The 22,466-nt window shown below is 48.3% G+C and overlaps 6 protein-coding genes and 1 non-coding gene across 7 annotated transcripts; 5 read left to right on the plus strand and 2 right to left on the minus strand.

The window, feature by feature from the left end:
• Positions 1-224: 224 nt before the first annotated feature.
• On the minus strand, positions 225-1,823 carry BKA55DRAFT_533281 (uncharacterized protein; the record flags this gene model as incomplete). The annotated part of the gene is made up of 1 exon (XM_046189442.1): positions 225-1,823. The coding sequence occupies one exon, from the start codon at positions 1,821-1,823 to the stop codon at positions 225-227; it is 1,599 nt and encodes a 532-aa protein (XP_046057460.1).
• A 2,101-nt stretch (positions 1,824-3,924) lies between these two features.
• BKA55DRAFT_57788 (uncharacterized protein) lies at positions 3,925-7,231 on the plus strand. The gene is made up of 4 exons (XM_046193642.1): positions 3,925-5,106; positions 5,152-5,453; positions 5,509-5,824; positions 5,863-7,231. The coding sequence occupies exons 1-4, from the start codon at positions 4,135-4,137 to the stop codon at positions 7,045-7,047; spliced, it is 2,775 nt and encodes a 924-aa protein (XP_046057461.1). The 5' UTR covers positions 3,925-4,134; the 3' UTR covers positions 7,048-7,231.
• Positions 7,232-7,835: 604 nt separating this feature from the next.
• Positions 7,836-9,378, plus strand: BKA55DRAFT_57842 (cutinase-domain-containing protein). The gene is made up of 2 exons (XM_046193708.1): positions 7,836-8,792; positions 8,842-9,378. Exons 1-2 carry the CDS (start codon positions 8,062-8,064, stop codon positions 9,212-9,214), a joined length of 1,104 nt encoding a protein of 367 aa, XP_046057462.1. The 5' UTR covers positions 7,836-8,061; the 3' UTR covers positions 9,215-9,378.
• A 925-nt stretch (positions 9,379-10,303) lies between these two features.
• BKA55DRAFT_t20 lies at positions 10,304-10,389 on the plus strand. The gene has a single exon. It is a non-coding gene; the product is annotated as a tRNA-Ala (tRNA).
• Positions 10,390-11,905: 1,516 nt separating this feature from the next.
• BKA55DRAFT_589079 (Alpha/Beta hydrolase protein) lies at positions 11,906-13,945 on the plus strand (the record flags this gene model as incomplete). Its single annotated transcript, XM_046194880.1, has 1 exon — positions 11,906-13,945. One exon carries the CDS (start codon positions 11,906-11,908, stop codon positions 13,943-13,945), a length of 2,040 nt encoding a protein of 679 aa, XP_046057463.1.
• A 2,749-nt stretch (positions 13,946-16,694) lies between these two features.
• Positions 16,695-19,279, plus strand: BKA55DRAFT_552466 (pyridoxal phosphate-dependent transferase). The gene is made up of 4 exons (XM_046191433.1): positions 16,695-17,587; positions 17,650-17,677; positions 17,844-19,070; positions 19,121-19,279. The coding sequence occupies exons 1-4, from the start codon at positions 17,160-17,162 to the stop codon at positions 19,172-19,174; spliced, it is 1,737 nt and encodes a 578-aa protein (XP_046057464.1). The 5' UTR covers positions 16,695-17,159; the 3' UTR covers positions 19,175-19,279.
• On the minus strand, positions 19,280-21,016 carry BKA55DRAFT_552467 (pyridoxal phosphate-dependent transferase). Its single transcript, XM_046191434.1, has 2 exons — positions 20,609-21,016; positions 19,280-20,554 (listed from the first exon to the last, which is right to left on the minus strand). Exons 1-2 carry the CDS (start codon positions 20,921-20,923, stop codon positions 19,529-19,531), a joined length of 1,341 nt encoding a protein of 446 aa, XP_046057465.1. The 5' UTR covers positions 20,924-21,016; the 3' UTR covers positions 19,280-19,528.
• Positions 21,017-22,466: the final 1,450 nt, after the last annotated feature.

The following is a 22,466-nucleotide window of genomic DNA, read 5'->3' on the forward strand; positions in this document are numbered from 1 at the left end:
TAAGCAATGTGTCACAAGGAGCATCCAAACACAAAACCACAAATGATTTTATCAAACCTGAGTCGTCTGATTAAAAGAAATCTACCATAAAAGACTATCACCGATGCTCAATGAACCATATCCCTTTTCCGACTAAGCCTACATGTAAATGCCGGGGTATTCCATAAACCATTACGCCAAAAAAAAAAGATTAGAAGAAAAGAAGAAAAAGAAGAAAACACTAATCACAGACGGGGCAAATCTGTTCCTTCGACACTGGCTGACCGACGACGTTCCGCGAGACGAGGGCCTTCTACCGACCTGTCCCTCTGCAAAGTGGCCGTGGATCCAGAGCTCGCGGCCGCTCTTATGCGGCCTTCTTCGCGGCTTCGGTTCAGGAGCCAGTTAACATGCATTCGAATCATGTTAATATTGTTTCGCAGTTCAGTTACCTCCTCACGGATGGGCATGATTTGGTTGATAGTCCACATACTCTGCCTTGCCTCGAGGTGTGTTAGGTTCTGGTGAACTTCTTCGAAACCAGCGTCGAGGTCTTGTATGGTACGATTGTCTCCCATTACTGAATCGCCCACACCTCGGCGACTGAGAGATGAGTTGAATTCCGTGATACGTTGATTTGTCTCGTCCTGGCGAGTTTGGAGTTGCTGCACTTGTTGACCAAGGTTGGTGTAGGAATCGATAATTTCCCGCTGTGAGCGAATTATCATGCCTGACGGTGTGTCTGGGTGGAATGCGCAAGCTAGAGTATGAGCATCCATTTGTCCGCGCATCGCACGAGCTGGACAACCAAACTCGCTATATTGACAGTTGATGACAGTACCTTCGCATTCTAATTCGTCGTGCTCCTTGGTCTGGCTGCGGTAAACGAGCTTCCAGCATGTCTCGCAGCGAGTTTTGCTGTTCGGACATGATAACAAATGAAGTTCGCGATCAGTAGCCTCGATCGTCACTTTGCAGTGCAAACACTTATCCTCCTTGTGGGGACAAGTATCATCTTCGGGTTTGGATCGTAATCTCTTATCACAATCAGCGCCGGGGCAAGTGAAGTCCTTGAACCGACATTCCGCCGTAGCATGTGTTTCGACTACCTCACGACGAACTTCCGATTTGCAACCCCGTGCGTGATACGGGCACTTGACTTTGAGACTATTAAGTTGAGTGCGAATGAGCCGCGGTGCACTGAAGCAGTTGGGCCACGCCAGGGGTTCTCGGTCAATGGGACAAGCCGTTCCGGAAGGACTAGAATCAATGCTTTGTCGCAGGCATCGGTAGCAGAATGTATGATCGCAGGGAGTTGTAACTGGATCCACGAGAGGGTCATGGCAGATAGGACAGAGTAAATTGGCATCTGGTTCATTGACATATGTCAAAGAATACATATCGAAGATGCAGTTTCCGCCATATCGTTTGGGAATTCCGAGAGAAGACGGGTGCGGAGGAAGCAGAGGTCCGGTTCGACGATCCGAGTTCACATTCGGTATCAACAGACCCGAATATGAAGGATCAATTCTAGCCCTGACATCTTGTCTAACTTGCTGCGAGACTTGTGCTCCAACATAAAAAGTATCAGGCGAGGGCGGTCGAACGAGACTAGTGACGAGGTCGGGAGTTGGAGATGTGCGGCGGAGGTTTCGGCGAGCGAAGCGGCGAGCAGCGGCCGGACTCAAGCGAATGCCATCATCGCTCGATTCGGAAGCAGATGTCAAAAGAACAGGAACTGCAGTCGAAGCTGCAGTCGGCGTAGGAGCGACAGGAGAAGTAGGAGTCGGCTGTCTCGAGTCTCGGAGGATTGTAGCCGCGGCGGGAGGAGGAGTCGTGGCCATGATCGGAAACGGGATTATGGTCGGATCAGAGAGAAGTCGAATAGGACCAGATCGGAAAGAAATTGAGGACGTGAGGTCGAGACATGTATTCGTGGATTGTGTGCGACGTCGTGATGACGCTCATGGGGGGAGGGTCGATGTTTTGATGAAGAAGGGAAGAAAGGGAAGATCTCGATGTGCACATCAGGACCGTATTAGGCGGAGGTAGAGCCGAGGAGGCCATGATGTGATAAGGTGTACTAACAATTTAAGCGAGAGAGTTTAGGAGGTAGCATTGGCGGGGTTGACAAAAAGAAGCGGATCAGGAGAAGAGCTTGGCAGTGGAAAAAGCAGGGGTCTTTTATAATGCCGCCAGCAGAATGATCAATTGAGGGTCTGTAGAATATCATTGGGGAAGTAATTAGAGTCTATGTGATGATCATGTTTTACTCTTTCTTTATTTGACTCCTAAGTAGATGGAATATGTCTTCTGCTGTTGATACTGCTGCCTCTCAATATCACCACCAAAATCATCATCAGTTTCAGCTACTCCCATGTCAGGGTCCTTGGCTCAGTTTTTTTGTCGATTACATCATCGGTCGGTCATTTTCGCCTTACTTTTTTTTCCCATACCCATCCCATATTGGCATATCCCCGCCAACTGCCCACGACGAACCCTTTCTTCACCACATTGGGCTTGGTTGCACCGTTGACATTGACAGTTTCAGGCAGGGCTTCCCATTCCAGAATCCACATGAAGGAAGAAACAAGCTTCAAGCCAGGACCTTTAGTCGGTCTCTAACTCTCCCTATCTACAGTTCGTCGTCCAACGGCTTTTCCATTCCATATCCATCGCCATACTGTACGCTACTGTACCGCCAAGGTTACGGTCCCACGTTTTACAACTCTCGATGAGTTCTCTGTGCTCTTGAACTGTGTGCGGTTCCGTAAGAAACTCCGAGATTTCCGGCTCCGCGATGGAATTCACAGTTTAGAGTTTGTTCAAAACATGGAATCGGCAATGGACAAGACCGAGAAAGAAAAGGGGAAAGCTTTAGGTTGATTAATTACCAAAAAATGACGATCACTAGGTACCTTGCAGAAATAAGTGAAGCAAAACGGTTATCAACTGACTCATGAAGCGTCTCAAAACAAGGCCATTACTGAACCAAGTGGAGGCTATCAAACCTGTCAAAGCAGCATCAGGCATTTATACCGAAACCTAAGTTGCGCACTGACTGACTGTATTGTCTGCATCAAAGTAAATCGAGTGAATCAAGATACTCTTTTCAGAAGGTGCTCAGCTTTGAATGTCCGAAGATCAATGAATTATTGGGTCATGAGGTTCCTTCGGCATTATGAGTTTGAATCAACCCGGACATCCCACCTGAATACGTCTCAGTCCAGGCGTACCATATTCCGGATCAGCCTCCCTTTCTGCCTTTTCTCTTGTTGAGCCTCATCTTTTCTCCCTTGTCTCGTCCAGGCTCCCACGAGGCATCTTCCCTGCTGACGTGGCAGAGTTCAACTCATCTTTGATTCGCCTTTTTATCTGCAATACGACGTCAGACAATCCCGCTCCAGAAGGTGAATCAAAGGCCTCAAATCTGAACAAAACGGACTAGATCAGCCTTTTGTTAACGTGAGGCTTATAAAATCAAGCAATTCACTTCCTCGTGCTCTTCTCGGCATGCACCTATTGCTCTAGTTCTGACTGTTGTAAATGGCCCCCAACTCGCTGCTTTTAGGGTAGGTCGCTTGACTGCAGCGACGAACGATTTCAGCCTTATTTCTCATAACAAACCATCGGTTTCGGCCGATATCTGCAATCATCAGCGAATAATAGCTTACATCGCTTCTTTGAACACTGCCACTTACAAAGAGCCTCTCTTTCAACCCGTGATTGTCCATGTCATCAACCTATCAGATCTCAAAGAACCCATCATCTTTCGACGTCTCCAGTCATTGTCCTTTGTTGCCTAATCAGCTGTAACGCTTCCTGCTGCACTTCACCCTCCCTTTCAACCACCTCTTCTGACACAGCCTTGTTCACGATGCATATTGTAACCGACTCGGTACGGGTAGAGAGCGTAAAGCGGCGGCTTACAGGCCAAGATACATGCACTGCACTTTCAGTATACTTTGCGCAATCCCATGTGCAACACGGCGATGCTGCTGTTACCTGGTGATCATCAGCCAAACAGGTCACTGCGTCTCTGACAAAGGCGTCCAATCGATCTTTACAAAGAAGAAGCCTTGAGAGGCTATATAGGGACCCCAATGTTTCCAATGCACTTTAGACATTTCAACTCTTGAAAATTAATTCTTGATCATGAAGCCAACTCCTCCTACTCCTGGCCAGCAGCCGACTCCTGCTAAGCCAAAGCGTAAACCCTTGAACCCTCAAGCTCTTGTTTCTAAGTTCTGGTCAAAGTATCACTCCAAGGCACCAGGCAAGGTCACTTCCATCTTCCCTCAAAGCCTCTATGAGTCACTTCTTACAGACGCCGACTCATCTTATCCCAAGTCTCGCAATGCAGCACAGAGCTATGAAGATGCTGCCAAAGAATGCCGTGCTCGAGTTAGAGCCATTGTTCGGGAATGTGAACGAACCAATGCCAAATTCAGCGACCCAGACTTTGATATAGAGACCGACTTTTCGTCTTACCAAGATAATTGTCTCAATGGTTTAATGGGAAGACGCTATGAGGAGGACAGCAGTGATGATGAACCACTGTCGTCTGGAAAGGGACCTAATATTCAGCGAATGAAGAGATATCGCAACACGCGGAAGAACAGCGACGAGCTAGAGGACGATAAACTTGACGTCAACAAGAACAACCTGCAAAGACGCATGTTCAACGGCAGGGACTATGGTTCTCGATACTCCAGACCAGGTTCAGTCCATCGCATTCCATGGATCTTCGAAAATCCTCAGTTTACAGTTGGCGGCTTCTCCAGCGCAGATATCAAGCAAGGTGCTGGTGGCGACTGCTGGTGGCTGGCTGCTCTCGCAACTATCGCTCATCGCAAAGACTTAATGAAGAAGATTTGTGTCGCAAAGGATGAAGAATGTGGTGTCTACGGCTTCGTCTTTAACCGCGATGGAGAGTGGATCTCGACTGTGGTTGACGATAATCTCTACTTGAAGCACAAGGACTTTGGAGAAGATAGTGAGGTCTACGATGCGACGGGTAAGAAAGCTCGACTCTATAAGAAGCAGAAGCAAACTGGTTCCGAGTCCTTGTACTTTGCCAAGTGCGAGGACCCCAACGAAACTTGGCTCACCTTGCTTGAGAAAGCTGTAAGTTATCCCCTGTATTTATAAGATGAGATCTGACAATTCTAGTTTGCCAAGGTTCATGGTGACTATCATGCTCTGGATGGTGGGTGGTCCGGCACTGCAGTCGAAGACCTCACAGGAGGTGTCAATACTGTGGTCGCTGGTAACAGAGTCCTCCGCAAGGAGAGATTGTGGCGTGAGATGTTGGGATCTGACGGCGAGGATGGAGAATTCGTGTTTGGTTTGTCTGCTGGTGGTCCAGGCGAGGACCATAACAACGGAATTGTGTTGCGACATGCATACTCGATTCTCAAAGTGGCCGAAGTTGAAGATGAAGATGGCAATAAAGTTCGCTTGGTCAAGATTCGGTAAATATGACTTGCAGTTTTGGCTTGGCTTGGCTCAGACAACTGACACATACAGAAACCCCTGGGGACAGAAATCTGAAGATGGCCATGGCGAGTGGCATGGCCCATGGTCAGATGGCTCCAAGCAATGGACTCCTCATATGATTAGAAAGCTTCAGCATCAGTTTGGCGACGACGGAATCTTCTGGATGTCTTTCAGCGACATGCTCGATAACTTCAAGTGGATGTATAGGACTCGTCTTTTCGATGAGCGATGGACAGTGGCTCAACAATGGACAAGTGTTAGCATCTCCTGGCTTACCGGCTATCTTAAGAAGAAGTTTATAGTCGAGGTCAAAGAAGAGGGCATGGTGGTTATTGTCCTCTCACAGGTATGTTGATAATTAGTGAAATTAACTCATACTGACAGTCTCAGCTTGATGAACGCTACTTCACAGACTTGAAGGGGCAGTACGAATTTGTTCTGCACTTTCTGCTTAAGACGGCTGACGATAAGACACCCATCTGCTCGGTTCGTCCGGTTCATAAGTGGGATCGACGTTCGATCAACTGTGAGGTCGAACTCGAGCCAGGTACATATGAAGTTATCCCCAAAATCACAGCCGAGAGATATTATTGGCTCCCGACTGTCCAAAAGATGGTCAAGATGGGAGCCGATAATAATCCTCAGAAATTACGCCAGATCGGTCTGCAATATGATCTCGCACATGCCAAGGGCGGAATCGTTGACGAAGATGAGGCCCTCCGCAAGAAACGAGAACTCGAGAAGAAGAAGAAGCTCAAATGTAAGAAGCAAGAAAAGAAGAAGAAACAGATGGAAGAAGCCATGGCCCGTATGGAAGCAGCGATGGTACAGATGAGGAATGAGTATAATCGGTCTCTCAATGAGAAGGACACTGAAAAGGAGAAGACCAAGAAAGAGAAAGAAAAGGAAAAAGAGGAGCCCGCACAAAAGAAGGAGGTTGGAGAAGAGCCCAACAAGAAAGAGGATGATACTGGAGCCAAATCAGATAAGGCGCTGCCTGGATTTTGGCCAGAAGAGACTTCCAAGTCACTCTTGGAAGTCTCGACTCTTGGTGAAACACCAACTGAGCCAAAAGGGGACCCGTCTTCATTTGATACGAGCCAAGAAACCGAAGAGAAGAAAAGAGGATCTGCAGACTCAAGTGATCCAACCACGAAATCTTCAACTGCCGACCGCAGAGGCCCTCCATCTCTCGCAAACTCACCAATACCATCACGAGATCACAGTCCCCAACACAGCAGAAGAACAACCATGCAAAGCATGGACACAAACCCCGTCTTCACACCTCCCACAGAACCAACCTCAGAGTCGGACCTCGACAGCTCAGACTCAGCGTCCGAGTCCTCATCTGAACCAGACGATAGTTCCTCGAGCTCAGACGACGATATATCATCCACATCGTTGTTTCCCCGACTCAGGCAGAAGAAGAAACAGCCGTGGAATGCCGTGTGCGTGATTGGCCTCCGCGTCTACGCTCAGCACGCGGGCATCAAGGTCCGTCTTGCTGATCAGAGGGACGATGAGGCCACTGAGCTCGTGCCTCCAAAGGGGAGCCCTGCTAGTTCGTGAGCTAGAAGGAACATGCCGCCTGATATACCGTTTTTGCCAAGATTGTCTAACATTGCGAGTCGTGAGACGTGGTGTTTATGTTGATGACGGAGGTTTATGTGTGTATTCCACGAATAGGAGAATTATTTGTACGAGAGCAACAAATAGGATTTGACAGCACTCTTCTCAGTCATGTTTTTAGCATAGCGGTTTTACTTGTCATATATCATAAAGAATGAATACTCTGTCTTCTTTTTTCTCTCCTCGCTAAGTTTCAGTGTGGATAGCACTATTCCTCGAACTGAGTTATACCCGAGACGCAATTTAACTACAACGCAGTCCGAGTCAGACATGATCAGTTGATAGAAAACAAAAATGGCTTCAATAATCAATCAAGTTTATTTACTACATGATCTACAGCCGTCGTATCTCCATGCGTTCCACATTGACTACTACTTCGGATTTGCCTACCGTCAAACAAAGAAACGTGCGGCCCATTGTTTCTCAGTGAAACTCGGCGTATAAATGAGCCCCGAACTAGCATAAAAAGCACCCACCAAAATTCTACAGAAACCTGTCTCATTCTTTTTGTCCAGTCCCAAACTTCAGACGCCGTTTCAACTGCACGGCCCAAGCCGCTGTTTCATCTGTCCTCGTCCTGTTTCATCATCCAAGCTTACCCCTACCAAGTCACCCTTGAGATTTACATGCACGATCTACGAGACGGTTTCCGGCCAGGGTTGTTGAGTAATGGCATGGAAAAGAATGATCTGAGGCAAGGCTCACCGTCGTGAGAGATTGATAGAACCTCGGAAGCCTTTCCAACTCGGGAAGACCTTGCGGATGAAGTACGAGGTTTGGATGAATCTATCACGATGCAGGGTTGTTGAAGGAGAGGTTCGAGCGTTGGAGTTGAGAGCATATAAGCTGGATGAAAGTCATCGAAATAACGAAATCAGATCAACTCAGCTCAGCAACTTTGCATTCATTCGTTTCTAAATAACTTCTTTCGTTTAAAACTTGACCTCATTCATTATGCTCTCCAAGTCTGTTCTCATCGCCCTCGTGCCCTTTGCAGTGGCTGGTCCCATTGCTCCTCGACAGGGCCTTGGTTCTGGCCTCGGTTCTGGCCTTGGCTCTGGTATTCCCAGCTTTGGAGGTTCCAAGGGCAGTCTTCCTGGACTTCCCAGCTCTGGTGGCGACTCTACTGGCGGACTTCCAAGCATCCCAGGTCTTCCTAGCTCTGGAGGTTCATCTGGAGGTCTTCCTAGCATTCCAGGTCTGCCCAGCTCTGGAGGCTCAACCGGCGGTCTCCCAACTCTCCCTATCGGAGGTGGTGGCTCAAGCTTCCTCCCAGGAGGCTCTACCGGTGGAGAGACATCAGGAGACACTTCTGGAGATACCTCCGGCAGTGCTTCAACCAGCGCTCCCGCTTCTCAGCCCACAGGCTCAAGCGAGACTCCCCGCGCTGAGGGCAGCTCATCCACCTCTCCCTTCGGCAGCTTCCTTGGATCTGCCGGTGGCAGCAGCGGTGGCTTCGGTGGTTCCACTCAGAACGGCCTCAGCGGCGACTGCAAGGACGTAACTGTCATCTTCGCCCGCGGCACCACTGAGATGGGCAACGTCGGCACTGCTGCCGGACCTCCTTTCTTCCAGGCTCTTGCTCAGCAGCTCGGAAGCGACAAGCTCGCTGTCCAGGGTGTTGAGTATGCCGCCAGCGTTGGTGGTATTATGCAAATGGGTGACCAGGCCGGTTCTCAGAAGATGTAAGTTTACCTTGATGCTAGTAAAACTGTGCATGGCTAACAGAAATAGGGCGAGCCTTGTTAAGCAGGCTTACGAGAAGTGCCCCAAGACCAAGGTCGTCATGTCTGGATACTCACAGGGTGCTATGCTGGTTCACAACGCAGCCAAATCTCTCCCCGCCGACACCACTAGCAAGATTGCCGCCGTTGTCAACTTTGGCGATCCTTGTAAGTCACTTCCAGCGCTCAGCATTTCTTCAGAAACTAACAACTTTGCAGTCCAGCGACAGGCTATCCAGGGTGTTCCTGCTGACCGCGTCAAGATCATCTGCCACGCTGGTGATGGTGTCTGTGCCGGTACTGCTGCTATCACCCCTGACCACTTGACGTACAGCCAGGATGCCAACGCTGCTGCCCAGTTTGTCGTTAGCAAGGTCAAATAAATGACACGCTGACCGAACCAAACCAAGAGATGAGTGGAATGACATAATGGAAATATAGCTGGAGCAGAGCTTCGGGCGTGGATAGGTTTAACTTTCTCCTGTATCTTTCAAAGTAGCTTGAATATGAGTAAAATTGATCATTTTCCTCTGAAGACTTACATTGTGAAGAACTTAGACTATAACATCATGGGATTTTATTCAATATTCCATAAGGTTCACAAAGCTGAGGCACAACTTGGTCAATAATCTTCCTAAACTTAGGACCACCATCTTCCACTTATCTGCCGCGTAGCGACATGTTGACTGAATCGCTTAAACAGACCAGTCTTAGGAGTAAATCACAGCTGAACCGTGTTCTGAAAGAGGCAAGTTGCTATGTTGAATCTGTTGAGTAACGATAAAATATAAAATGAAAGCTGGGATATGCATCGAGTCATAGAAGAAAGTATCATGAATGGGATGATCTTCCATCGTTGTGATTGTGGTAAAGATTCTTCCGTAGTTACCAGAGCATATCATCAAGGAGCAGCAAGTCGTGAACGTATGTTACAGCTGCTGCCAGACTAGTATGCTTGTTGAACCGGGATTCTCTAGGAACAGTTAACGAGAGCTAAAAGAGAGTCAAAATAGATGACAAGATTCGGGACCGTCTTGTCCTTGTGTCGAGACAGCACGATAGCCTTGACTGCCGGTGTGAGCAATAGTCGAACTACACGGAGATATGAGAATATAACTAAGAATTTACCAAGACTGGCCTAAATTTGTCAAGTATATTCAGTATTTAGGCCTAAATGCTCCTAAATTAACACTAACCTTATGATGATTTCTTCACTGAGGTAACCGGATTGTGATATGAGGTAGGCCGAAAACCACAAGTGAGATATCCTCTCGTTCGTGGTCAACAGCACTAGTTGGAAAAGAAAGAGCTTCTTCTAGTTCAAAATCATAGGCTTAGGAGTGTATAGAATGCTCATTTGAAACAGAAAAGCTGGTGTGGGGTGTCGTTCGTGAGAGTCCGACAAGCGATGGGAATGAACTTTCAGCACCACAATATGTTCCAAAACAATTCAGGCTACTTCAACAACAAACGGGGATATGGTGTAGGGGTATCACGTTCGCTTTGCATTGTTTCAAATGCTTGCGAAAGGCCGGGGGTTCAAATCCCTCTGTCTCCAAGCTTTTGTCTGTCTTGTTGCGGCATTTTTGGACAAGTTCTGTCCAGTCCTCACAACTCTATTTTTAGTCTTGGATACCCCACACAAGCACCTCAGTACGTTCCGTTGACTAAGCCTGCTACACAGACCCCAATGGGCTCTGTTGTCTTGGGGCACTGTGATTTGGAGACTACCCAAGAGCGTGGGTGTGAACCACTGCTCCAGCACGCGGCAGCTGTTTGAAAACATACGTGAGCTATCAGCGACGGTGTTTCCAAGTCAATCCCTTCACTGGCTGCTATGCAATGGTTTCGCGAAGTTGGCCACAGTCACTCGCAAAGCATCAGCAATCGTTCTTTGTTAATGACAAGTCAGCCATGTTGCTGCATGTGATTGACAAGCCAGGGGGTGTTGCATTTGGAGAAGCAGACACGTGCCGCCACAAGCCATGAATCATGTGTCCCGCATGAACAAAGCTCGCATTCCATTGCGTTTGCGGACAATTATTAGATTAGCCTTGGGGGAAAACTCTTTCAGCTGATGTACCGTGCATAATTGGGTTTTACCACGGGAGAGGCTTGAGACCCCGTGAGCAACGAAAAGACGTGGCAGTTTGACGACAGTTTCTTTTGTCTTATAATACGTAAGTTGTAGATGTTGCATCGATTTCTAGAATATCATGTTATGATATTCCCCATGTTAGCGACGTCATATTCAATGCGCCCCCACAGATAAAATACCCCCCCGCGTTTATCCCCGGAGTTTGGAGATGACATTTTCACATGTAAATACTAAGGCAGTGCTACCTACCAAAACATGTCACGAGTCACGAGTCGTCATCTTACTTCGGCTTTTGGACCGAATTGAGCTTGGAATGATCCATTGTTTGCTCGAGAATTGACCTTTGACTCTGTTGTTTATGTATCTAATCATCAATGGCTTTTGACTTTTGCTCTCCCTTTTCCTCTTCTCTTGATGATATTCTCGTGAATGTGAAACACCTCAAACACTCAGTATACTACTGAACGTTGCACTTATCGCCAGTAAATCGACTTACAACGGCCAATTCACGATAAGGCTCTCGTAACCCTGTCCTAGTCCCACCACCGAGGATATTGAGTCGTGTGTTGCAGGGCCTTTTTTCTTTCATGTGAACGACCATCATTTTATCCGGAAGACCCTACGACACGACACGGCACGACACCATGTGTCTGCATTCTAATTGATTTCCTTTGTTTCTTTGCTGACCTTGCATATTTCGTCGGCATCACCAAATAAACACATATTCAGACTTGGTCTGCTCAGCATGATAGACCACGTCTTAGGACGGCCTTCGGTCAAGTCTCGACGACTTCAGGTCCTCGCAGTCTTGACTTTTTGGTCTGCCTATTTAGTAAAGTAAGTATTCCACCTTTGAATCTGGGCTCTGAGGTACTAACACACTTACAGAGGCCACAAACATGGCCCTCCCGGCGCCCAGTTACTCTCGAGACTCTTCTCCAAGCGTCTAACAGCATGGCAAACCGTCGTGATAACGATGATCTATTTATACGCCGCTCGAAACTTCAGCACCCTAGTCGGACTTGCGAGCCCAGAGCCCATGGCCAATATGTACGATGCAACATACTATCGAGCTACATGGGTCTTGACTGCGCTGGACGCTGGCTTCTGGACGGCCATGAAGATCAAGACCAAATGGTTGCGCGATATGGCGAGCATCGTCTTTTCACTTTTCTACCTTGTTGCTACCGAAAAGGCAGACGAAAAGGTCCGAAAAGTTAGGGGTATGATTACCGTCGAACATCTGCGAGTGTCCTGGAATAAGGGCACATCACCTTATTTGAGTTTCTTTCAGGGACTCATGCGACCTCGTTTTATGCGATGGCCTCCGAGACAGATTCGAATACCACGGCCCGCCGATAGCGACTACAAAGAACCTGTTCTTGCGTGGCTGTACTATGATGGACCGTTGTCAGATCTTCACCGTCACGATAGACTGATTCTCGATATCCCGGGCGGTGGGTTTGTTGCCATGGATCCTCGCTGTAACGACGACAAGTTGTTCTCATGGGCTGCCAAGTCAGCCTTGCCAATTCTGAGTCTCGACTATAAGAAGGCACCCGAGTTCCCGTATCCATATGCACTGAATGAGTGCTTCGATGTTTACAGAACTATTGTAAACACCAAAGGTCGATGTATAGGTCTACCAGGCACAGAAGTTCCTCGAATTATCGTCACTGGCGACAGTGCTGGAGGAAACCTAGCGGTTGCTTCGACATTGATGATTATGGAGACACGACACCCAGCGTTCCGCAGACCAGGCCAAACAGAGCTGCCAGCTCCTGACGGACTTGTGTGCTTCTATCCAGCTTTAGATATGAACATCGGCAACTGGATGACAGATGAGCAGATGTCTCTTATCAAAGACCGCAAGATGAGAAAAACAAACCGAAGAATTATGCGACGCAAGAGCATGCAGTACAATGAGCTCGTTGGAACTCCTCACCACTCTGACGATGAAGAAGATGGATCGCCGCCACCGCATACCAAGTTGAGCGCTTTGACGACAAAAGAGGCCTTGATTGCGGCATCTCAGGGACCCAGAAGTCCACATCCTGAGTTCTCTCATGTCGGCCCTCGCTCTCTGAGCTTCCCGAAAGATGCCTCTGAGGCCAATGAGAAAAAGTCTTCTCATCATCCTGAACCGATGAAGACGCGACTGGCTACTTCTTCTATGATCTCTTACTTCAACGATCGAGTTCTTACGCCCGAGATGATGAGAGCCATGATTATCTTATATATCGGTGCTCATAACCGACCTGATTTCAGCCAGGATTATCTCCTTAGTCCCGTACTGGCCCCAGAGGCTTTACTCGTCGACTTTCCCAAGACATACTTTATGACTGGAGAGCGAGATCCTCTAGTTGATGATACGGTCATATTTGCAGGACGACTTCGCCGTGCTAAAGAGGCTGCATTTGTTCAGGAGCAGTCAGGAACAGACCAGAACGCCGAGTTCAATGATAGAGACGCAGCCGAGGTGATGTTAATTCCTGGAACATCTCATGGCTTCATGCAATTCCCAACTGTTTATCCTCCTGCTTGGAGACACTTTGAGAGATGCATCGACTGGTTCGACCAACTCTTCGACCACGCAGAAGTTATGCGTGTTCGTAAAGACAGACAAGCCCGAGCCGCCAGGTCCCAAACCAACGGCTTCGGAATCAACGGTGACGGTCGTCATCACATGCGCACCGAATCCAGCGAAGAAGACAGGCCCCTCGAGATCAGCATGACAAAGATGAACCAACGACGCAGCTCCAACCAAACAACACCCCAGCAAAGTCCCGACATCAACGGCGGCAGCGAAAGCGGCGACACGACACCACGAGCGCACACCAACGGAACCTCTTTATCAAACGGCGATAAGAACGCCAAGAGACGCAAGAGTGTGGGTCTCAGCAAGAGCAAGAATAGAAACAAGAGCCTTGTTAAGCTCAAGAGTTCTGATGATCTACTGGGGAGACGTATGCAGGGACTTGCGAGCGGGTTGACGGGGATGGGGGATGACGACTAGAGAACAGCTCGGAAGGGACGGGATCTTGCATTGGGACGGATACTGCATGATGATGTGGGTTTTGTCGCATAAAGCGAGATGAGTTGCATCGTGAGGTTGCATTTTGCGTTGGTTTGTAAGTCGGAGTATACGATGAGGGCATATGTTTCTGTAGTTGATTCTTACGAAGATATGACTGTTTGTAGATACACATAGGACACCCTTATTAGAATGTTTTGTACAACTTGTGGCCTGAAGTGATTTTGATGCAGGCGTGATGATGATCGGACAAGACAAGGACTGCCTGGTCAACGAAGCTGCAATGCATCGATTTTCTAGAAGACTGCCAAAATCACTGACCATCTTCTCGAAACAGTAAGACGGGACAAAACGGATCGGCCAAGCCTGGATCGCGGATATTGAATCCCGGCGGACCGCCGCGCTGTGGGCCAGGTCAAGGTCGTAACAATGAGGCGTTGTGGCTGGAATGATAGTTGAGCAGCCTGTAATGATATCGACATATGAAGAATATGCAGTGTCATTGCTTATTCACTACTACTGAACGGCACGTAGGCGCTGTAATTGCTGACAAAGTTGTCAATGCAGCCTGATTTGCCTCCAAAATGACTTTAGAGCCCAACAACATAAACACCTCAGCCTGCGATGCGCACCGACAAAAGTGAGGCCATTCGAAGCATTGTCTGTGTCTAGAAGAAACGGGGCTCAAAAGGGGGCGGACGGACCGTGTCTGCGTCAGAGCTCTCTGTCTCGGTGAGCACAACACGCAACATATGAGAGACCCCACGAAATTGGGCGGGAGTTGGGCCGGTTGGATTATGAGCAAGGATTCATTCAATCCGGGGATGTTGGGCTGGGAGGAATAAAAAGACACGCCACTTGGATGACTGAGGTCAGGTTATTTGGGGTGAGAAAGCAGCTCACGGAGAAACCGTAAAGGGCCCCTTTTTGGGGATTATTTTTACGGATAGAGAGGCATATGTGATACGTGTGTTTTGAGGAGAGTTTTGTCGATCTTTCAGAACTCGTAATGCTTACCAGTAGACGTGTAGTTTTCTACGGGTCTAGATGGCCTCACATAAAACGATACATAATGGATAATGCTGTAGCAAGGTAAAGGTGAGCAGAGGTGAGCGAGTCCAGCCTCCTTGGCTGATCTCTCGGCATAATAACCTGGAGTACTCGCTAATCAAGTACCTATAGTGCCCGTTTCAACCTCAAGTCTCAGCCTGTGGGTAAAGAGAGTGAAGCATTTCATACGGAACTCGGCCGTGGATATGGGTCTAGAGGCCCGTCTCGCCGGCCGGTAACCTCCGTGATTGGACCGCGCTTGTTGGCCGGGCTGCCGTCGCGACATTTCCCATTCTTTTCAGCCCTGTAAATATCAAGGAAATAGTCAATGAAGAGACTTGAACCATAAGGGTCACGACGATGATGGAAAAAGGAAGGTAGAAGAGTAGAAAGGATATTGTTAATAAACTAAGTTCTCGAATTTACCCGGTAAAATTGTGCCTTTCTGTCACCGAGAACAATATTGATGCCCGAGCAGGGGCTTGCACGGTAATGCTGCAAGTCATTCCAGGACCTTGACCACAATGAAATTCGATAATCTTCACTGGATGAATAGAATCGAGTTCTTGAGGCCAAAATATGGGGGCAAACAACATGAGACGCAAGACATATGCGCCCATAATCAAGATCAAGAGACAATGGAGTGAGTTTGGGGGTTCAACGCCCGCAATACTATCCAACATCCATATCGAGATGAGGATAGCAGAGCACATCGTAAACAGGGCACACCGACTTTACCTGGGGAAATACCATGCTACGTTAACTCTCCTACATCGTCCCAGAAAAGCCCAACAAATAGGATCAAATCCCCAGACCTGTACCCCAAAGCCTGGGATATCTGTCCGATCTGCTTCAGAGAAAAAACACAGCAACCCCTTTCCCACGGAGACTGACCGTTAAGTTGTGCTTTGTTTCGAAAAAGGGACATCATCAGATGCTTTTTTTCAACCCTTGCCCGGAGACCAGAACCCGAAAACCGCGTGTTCTTTCTCTCGGCTTCACTTCACCGAATCGACCTGACCGAGCTACCCAATAGGGTAACAAGGGGGGCTGCAAGGTGAGCTGACCTTGACTTGTTTGCGGGTATTGTTTACGGCTGAGACAGAAATCATCACTGGGTTACTTATTTCGGTCTACGCGAGGCCGCCTGAGAACAAAAGAACTTTGTCACAAAAAATAAATAAACCAGTAATTTTAAAGAAATCTATGAGGGATATACAGCCAATACTAGAGGCAGAACGGTAGGTGTCGGTGTAAGTCAAAAACGAGACTCCCCAGTATCACCGAACAGACAGGGGGATAAACACAAAGGTGAGCAATCGTCATCATCATGCCCCTCGCACCGACAAAGCCAATAATAGGTTCCTCGAAAAGGAGAAAGCGGATGAAAACGGGGTCAGTGATTTGGGTATAGATCATGTAGTTGTCAGGTATCTTTCTCGCGTGTTTCTGGTGGTTTTCAGGTCTGTACTGGTACGGAGGATAATACGTACGATGCTGGGATCGGGATCATCAACAGGGCAGTGCTTGTAAAGTTACAGAAGCCTCAGGTACCAGACAGGTTGGGCCTTTAGTTTATGGATAGCTACGGAGACCTAGCATTATGCGCGGGCTCCCGTTTGAGGTGCCGGATTTCCATGCTTGTTAATTTGGAGGCATTTATTTTATTCACGTCCTCAAGAGAATTGTTTAAAAAGCCGGTGGCTCTTCCTCGTTGAGACTTCTTTTGTTTTCTCTCGATTCCACTCGTATCTCTTCTATTGCATCACTCATACATAACCAACCATCGTCTATATCCATCCACTCTCTGGATATCTATCTGTTGCCCTCCCCTCATCTCCATTATAATTCCTCTTGCATTACACGTCCTTTTTCACACTAGGGACAGCTTCAGCTCTCAAACACCAAATCTATTGCCGAGCTTCCCGTTCTACCCCTCCACTGTACCTTCAAGGCTGCGGCTTGCCGTCATCGTCACTGTAGCTCTAACCCACTAAAACGCCATATCCAAACGCGCGCCACGCATACCAAACACAACACGAAAGCAAGAAAAAACCGGCTGCTACCGTTTTCCCTTTTTGGCCTATTACATTAAACTTTGTGTGATATCTGCTATATCAAGAGCTACCCCTCTTCCTCTTCCATCATGAGTCTCGTACAACATTCAGAAAGTGAGGCTGCCTCACCTGTTCCCATCATCGAGACAGACGATCAAGGAAGACCTGTCAAGACAAGTACAAACGGTTATTTCCCCTCCAACGGCCAACATCTTCCCTCTTCTGCCAACGGAACTGTTACACCTTCTTTCATCGACAACATGTCTCATCTCTCCGTTGTCCGTGCCAGAGACGACTCTGATGCTGTGTCTGTTCGCTCCACGAGCTCTCGTACCTCGAGAAAGCCTCAGATGCAGCTTGCGAGCTACCAGGATGAGTTCACCACCAGCGTTTACGGCTCTCGCTTTGCGGGCATGGACCTCCCCAAGCATCATATGCCAGAGAATGAGATGCCCCGCGACATTGCTTATCGCATGATCAAGGATGATCTGAGTCTTGACAACAACCCCATGCTCAAGTAAGTTTTCTTGTCTCCTCCACTTTCAGATCCGAAAACAGCTGCTAACAGCTATTTACTAGCTTGGCATCTTTTGTCACTACTTACATGGTACGTAATCAATCCATACCCGTCGTTTGCCAAGCCCGCCCACAGCGGGGACGAACCATTTCTTGGCTCTGGGGATGACAGGTAGCTCTGTGCAATACCAGCCAGCACAAGCACTAAATTACCCCGCCATCGTATCTCTGAATAGCTTCACTAACACCCGTACCAGGAAGATGAGGCTGAAAAGCTCATGGCGGAGTCCTTCTCCAAAAACTTCATCGATTACGAGGAGTACCCTCAATCCGCCGACATTCAGAACCGTTGTGTCAACATGATCGGCGATCTCTTCCACGCGCCTCCTGGCGAATCAGTCGGTACATCTACTGTTGGCTCATCAGAAGCCATCATGCTTGGCGTTCTTGCCATGAAGAAGCGCTGGAAGCTCCGCAGACAAGCTGAGGGAAAGAGCACCGAGCATCCCAACATTGTCATGTCCTCTGCTGTGCAGGTTTGTTGGGAAAAGGCCACTCGTTATTTCGAGGTTGAAGAGAAGCTCGTCTACTGCACACCTGATCGATTCGTCATGGATCCTGATCAGGCTGTTGATCTGTGTGATGAGAACACTATTGGCATGTGCGCTATTCTCGGAACTACTTATACTGGTGAGTACGAGGATATTAAGGCCATTAATGATCTCCTCATTGAGCGAAATCTCGATGTTCCTATCCACGTTGATGCCGCCAGTGGTGGTTTCGTCGCACCCTTCGTCGTCCCTGACCTAGAGTGGGATTTCCGATGTGAAAAGGTCGTTTCCATCAATGTGTCAGGTCACAAGTACGGTCTTGTGTATCCTGGTGTTGGCTGGGTCATCTGGCGATCTCCCGAGTATCTCCCTCAAGAACTCGTCTTCAACATCAACTACCTCGGAGCCGACCAATCCTCTTTCACTCTTAACTTCTCCAAGGGTGCATCGCAGGTCATTGGCCAATACTACCAGCTCATCCGTCTCGGAAAGCATGGTTACCGTGCTATCATGAGCAACCTCACCCGTACTGCCGACTACCTGACAGAAACCCTCGAGAATCTGGGTTTCGTCATCATGTCGGAACGTTCTGGAGCTGGTCTCCCCCTCGTTGCCTTCCGCTTCAAGACTGTTGAAGAGGGCGGTGATCCTGATCGCTACTACGATGAGTTTGCTCTCGCTCACCACCTCCGTTCTCGAGGTTGGGTCGTTCCAGCTTACACCATGGCTCCCAACTCTGGTGTCAAGATGCTGCGTGTCGTTGTCCGAGAGGACTTCACAAAGAGTCGATGTGACCAGCTCATCTGCGATGTCAAGCTGTGCCACGGTCTTCTCATGGAGACGGATCAGGAGTCCATCAAGAAGCGTGAGGAGTATATTAGGAATCACATTTCTGCCATGGGTCGTGGAAAGCATGCCCACCCTGTTTACAAGGTAAGCCATTTACGTCTTGCGTCTGTTGTTCTTTGACTAACATATCTCAGGGCGAGTCGCATTCTCTCCAGGGCAAGACTGGCAAGACACATGCAATTTGCTAGATAGCATAGACGGGATATAGGATATTGGGGATGGTTGGCGTTGAGCGTGTCATGATGTACTTTTTATATATGCGGACACAGGCCATCAATTGATGTTAGATCTACATTCTGACATATGTTTTCCCATTACTTTGTGATTTCCCACCGTGACACTTTTGTATTTCAGCTCAACCCAAGCCCAATGGCTCACGTAGCCCTTCCGTTCCCATTTATAAGTGACATTCGTCTCATTATCATATTTACGGCAATTGCAAAACGTAAATCAGTATATGGTATCTAGCCTTTTGTCTAGTCTCGCTCTCGTCTTAACGTCAAACACTTTTAACCAGTAATCATAAACAGCCAAGTCTATCCTTATCGAGTAGCAGCAATAGCAGCCTCCACAATATCCAATCCCTGGTTAATCTCCTCATCTGTAACAGTCAAGCTCGGCACAAATCGCAATGTGTTGACGCCAGCACTAATGATGAGCAATCCCCGCTCACGGGCAGCCTTGATGATGGCTGTAGGATCCTCAGACAACTGCAGACCCAGAATCAGACCGCGTCCACGGACTTCTGTGACAAGGTCGGGATATTGGCTCTGAAACTTAGCGAAGCGCTTCTTGAAGATCTCGGACTTGGCGCGAACGTCGGCTTGGAGTTGCTTATCGGAAAGACGGCCGACGATGTAATGCGCCAGACGGCAGGCTAGAGGGTTTCCGCCGAAAGTGGTACCGTGGTCGCCGACCTTCATCTTATCAGAGACGTCCTGCGTCACGAGCACAGCGCCAATGGGGAAGCCATTTCCGAGCGCCTTGGCCGTTGTGAGGATATCGGGGTGAGCCTCCTTTGGCAAGTTACCGTGAGCCCAAAGAGTTCCTGTACGGCCGAGACCAGACTGAATCTCATCATAGATGAGAACAGCACCAACCTCACGACATCGCTTTGCAAGCGCAACAAGGAACTCCTCAGTAGCAGGAGTAACACCACCCTCACCCTGAATAGGCTCTACAATAACACCGCACGTCTTCTCGGTGACCAAATCATTGATACCAGCAACATCGTTGTAATTTCCCGTCTTGAAGCCAGGAACCATAGGCGAAAAGGGCTTCTGGTACTTGGGGTTCGGTGTCGCGGACAAGCTGCCCATAGTTCGGCCGTGGAAACCATTATTGAACGAGACGATCTCGACCTTCTCGCCCGAGGGATCGACGACCTTTCCGGCTTTACGGGCGAACTTGATAGCGGCTTCGTTGGCTTCGGAACCAGAGTTACAGACGAAAACTGAGGCGGCGTTGTGCATGGCGCCTGACTCGAGGGTTTTTTCGACGAGGAGTTTGGAGAGGGCGCCTGTCCATGGGTTGTAGTACAGGTTGGAAGCGTGAACGAGAGTTTGGGCCTGTTAACAACCGTTAGTAACTCAATTGCACAATTGAAACTGTCAATTTCTTACCTGCTCCGTCAAGATTCGAGTAAACTCAGGATCGCAATGACCGAGACCATTGACAGCGATACCGGCGGTAAAGTCCAGAAACTTTCGATCCTCAGCATCCCACAACCACGACCCTTTCCCCTTCACAAACACAGGCGGAGGTCGAGCATATGTGGCAACCATATAAGGCGCATGCTCATTCACAATAGCAGCGCTCTTGGAATCGGACGTGACGTCGGCATTTGGTAGCGAAGCGAACCCTCGGCGGACGATCCGAGGACGGGCGACAGCAGCGCAGGACGCTAATCGAGCTCGGAGGGGGAGTCGCAGAGCCATTGCGGTTGTGTATTATAGGGAGGAATTAGTTACTGAGAGAATGGAAATGCGAGGTTGAGTGTAATTGCGTTTGGAGGGGAAGAGAGAATATTTGTGATTCTTATCTTATCAATCGCCTCCGCTATCGCAGTTCGATTTTGACACTAAAAACTTTATTCGAGTCACTTCCCTGTCAAAAAAGGATCCAATATGGAGACATTTTGACTCAAACAATGAATCCTTGCTAATTTACGATCAATTTTATATTGACAGAACCTTCAAGGCGCGCCCTCCTTGTAACGATTTCACATTCAAAGGTCAATGCTCGCCAAATTGAGTCACCGTGTAAATACTCATCAGCAAGATGGATGTGCATCTGTCTATACTTGAGGTGAAACGGACATCAGTCACAGTATATGACATGCCGAGTCTTGTAGCAAACGTATGATGCACAGGTAGTTTTTCTTATAGTAAAGAGAACCGGTTTCCGTCACTGGGTGAAGTACAACACCGATCCAACATCCACGTCCTTCAAATCGTTTATGCCCCCTTTACACTGAAGTTTAATAGACAAGAAGGCTCATTCTGTGATAAATCATTACCAGTAAATGGTGCTCTCACGGCAATCGCGCCTTTGATATCTGTATTCTTGTGCAAATGGCTCGTGTAAACAGGCGTAGGCACCAAGTAAGTTGAGATGAGCAATAGACGCGATAAGTTATCTCTGCGCCCTCCACATTATAAACACAGTACTGCAATCTTTCCCCAAGTAAGAGATTGAGAAACATGTCGCATTCATATGCGGGTTGTCAATTGAGTTGTGCTTTGTCTTGAGGCGACTCCGATCTTTACATTCCAACCGATAAAACATAGGCCTTCTGACCTTCAACTGCATCGAATACAACACAGGTCACACAAACAATACACTAGATCATCTTTCTACCAAATTTGAGTCATATTAGAGAGTAAATGATGCAAGAACCATTCCGTCTAGTTGTTTCTTTAGCAGTGTCCAGTTTCACCAACCAGCCAAACCCGACACACACATCCAACGGCATTCCAGTACATATCCTATAATTAACGCCCGTTATACAACCTTATTACTATATCCAATCAAGTTACGAACCGTTGCACAGCCGCCTAAAAGGCCTCTTTCATGTGAGCGTAGATCCCTGGATCGTGCACCGCTGGAGGAGTAAAGATTCACGCCACCGTTGGTTGCAGCCCTACCAACTCGTGTGATAACCTCCGTCGATGATCCCGATGAGTTTGGTGATACAAGCGTCACCTACCTAATCGATGCAAGATCCAATACCCGGAGTGTAGAACAATACCCCCCCTCTGGTCAAATCATGGCGTTGAACACTACACCGACTATACTTGGCGTGTTTTCCCTCGGCGCCCGAAGACCTGGCTGGAGTCACACTCGGCCGGATTAGCACCGATCCGAAGAAGCGATTCGTTTGTTGTAGATCTAGACTTTAGATGGCGATATGTCTGCATGGGTTGAGGGAACAAGGAGGGTGTCGTGCATTTAGGCATGACCCAAAGACTTGGAACTGGG

The sequence above is a fragment of the Fusarium redolens genome (genome assembly GCF_020744475.1).
Source record: "Fusarium redolens strain MPI-CAGE-AT-0023 chromosome Unknown BKA55scaffold_1, whole genome shotgun sequence".
Lineage (NCBI taxonomy): Eukaryota > Fungi > Ascomycota > Sordariomycetes > Hypocreales > Nectriaceae > Fusarium > Fusarium redolens.

What these genes read in the sequence shown, in the direction of transcription:
- BKA55DRAFT_57788 (XM_046193642.1), top strand. Translation starts at nt 4,135, where the DNA reads ATGAAGCCAACTCCTCCTACTCCTGGCCAGCAGCCGACTCCTGCTAAG. An exon ending in TCACCTTGCTTGAGAAAGCT is followed by an intron (nt 5,107 to 5,151) that starts GTAAGTTATCCC and finishes TGACAATTCTAG; the next exon opens with TTTGCCAAGGTTCATGGTGA. An exon ending in GTTCGCTTGGTCAAGATTCG is followed by an intron (nt 5,454 to 5,508) that starts GTAAATATGACT and finishes TGACACATACAG; the next exon opens with AAACCCCTGGGGACAGAAAT.
- BKA55DRAFT_57842 (XM_046193708.1), top strand. Translation starts at nt 8,062, where the DNA reads ATGCTCTCCAAGTCTGTTCTCATCGCCCTCGTGCCCTTTGCAGTGGCT. An exon ending in CAGGCCGGTTCTCAGAAGAT is followed by an intron (nt 8,793 to 8,841) that starts GTAAGTTTACCT and finishes TAACAGAAATAG; the next exon opens with GGCGAGCCTTGTTAAGCAGG.
- BKA55DRAFT_552466 (XM_046191433.1), top strand. Translation starts at nt 17,160, where the DNA reads ATGAGTCTCGTACAACATTCAGAAAGTGAGGCTGCCTCACCTGTTCCC. An exon ending in GACAACAACCCCATGCTCAA is followed by an intron (nt 17,588 to 17,649) that starts GTAAGTTTTCTT and finishes GCTATTTACTAG; the next exon opens with CTTGGCATCTTTTGTCACTA. An exon ending in ATGCCCACCCTGTTTACAAG is followed by an intron (nt 19,071 to 19,120) that starts GTAAGCCATTTA and finishes AACATATCTCAG; the next exon opens with GGCGAGTCGCATTCTCTCCA.
- BKA55DRAFT_552467 (XM_046191434.1), bottom strand. Translation starts at nt 20,923, where the DNA reads ATGGCTCTGCGACTCCCCCTCCGAGCTCGATTAGCGTCCTGCGCTGCT. An exon ending in CTCGAATCTTGACGGAGCAG is followed by an intron (nt 20,555 to 20,608) that starts GTAAGAAATTGA and finishes GGTTGTTAACAG; the next exon opens with GCCCAAACTCTCGTTCACGC.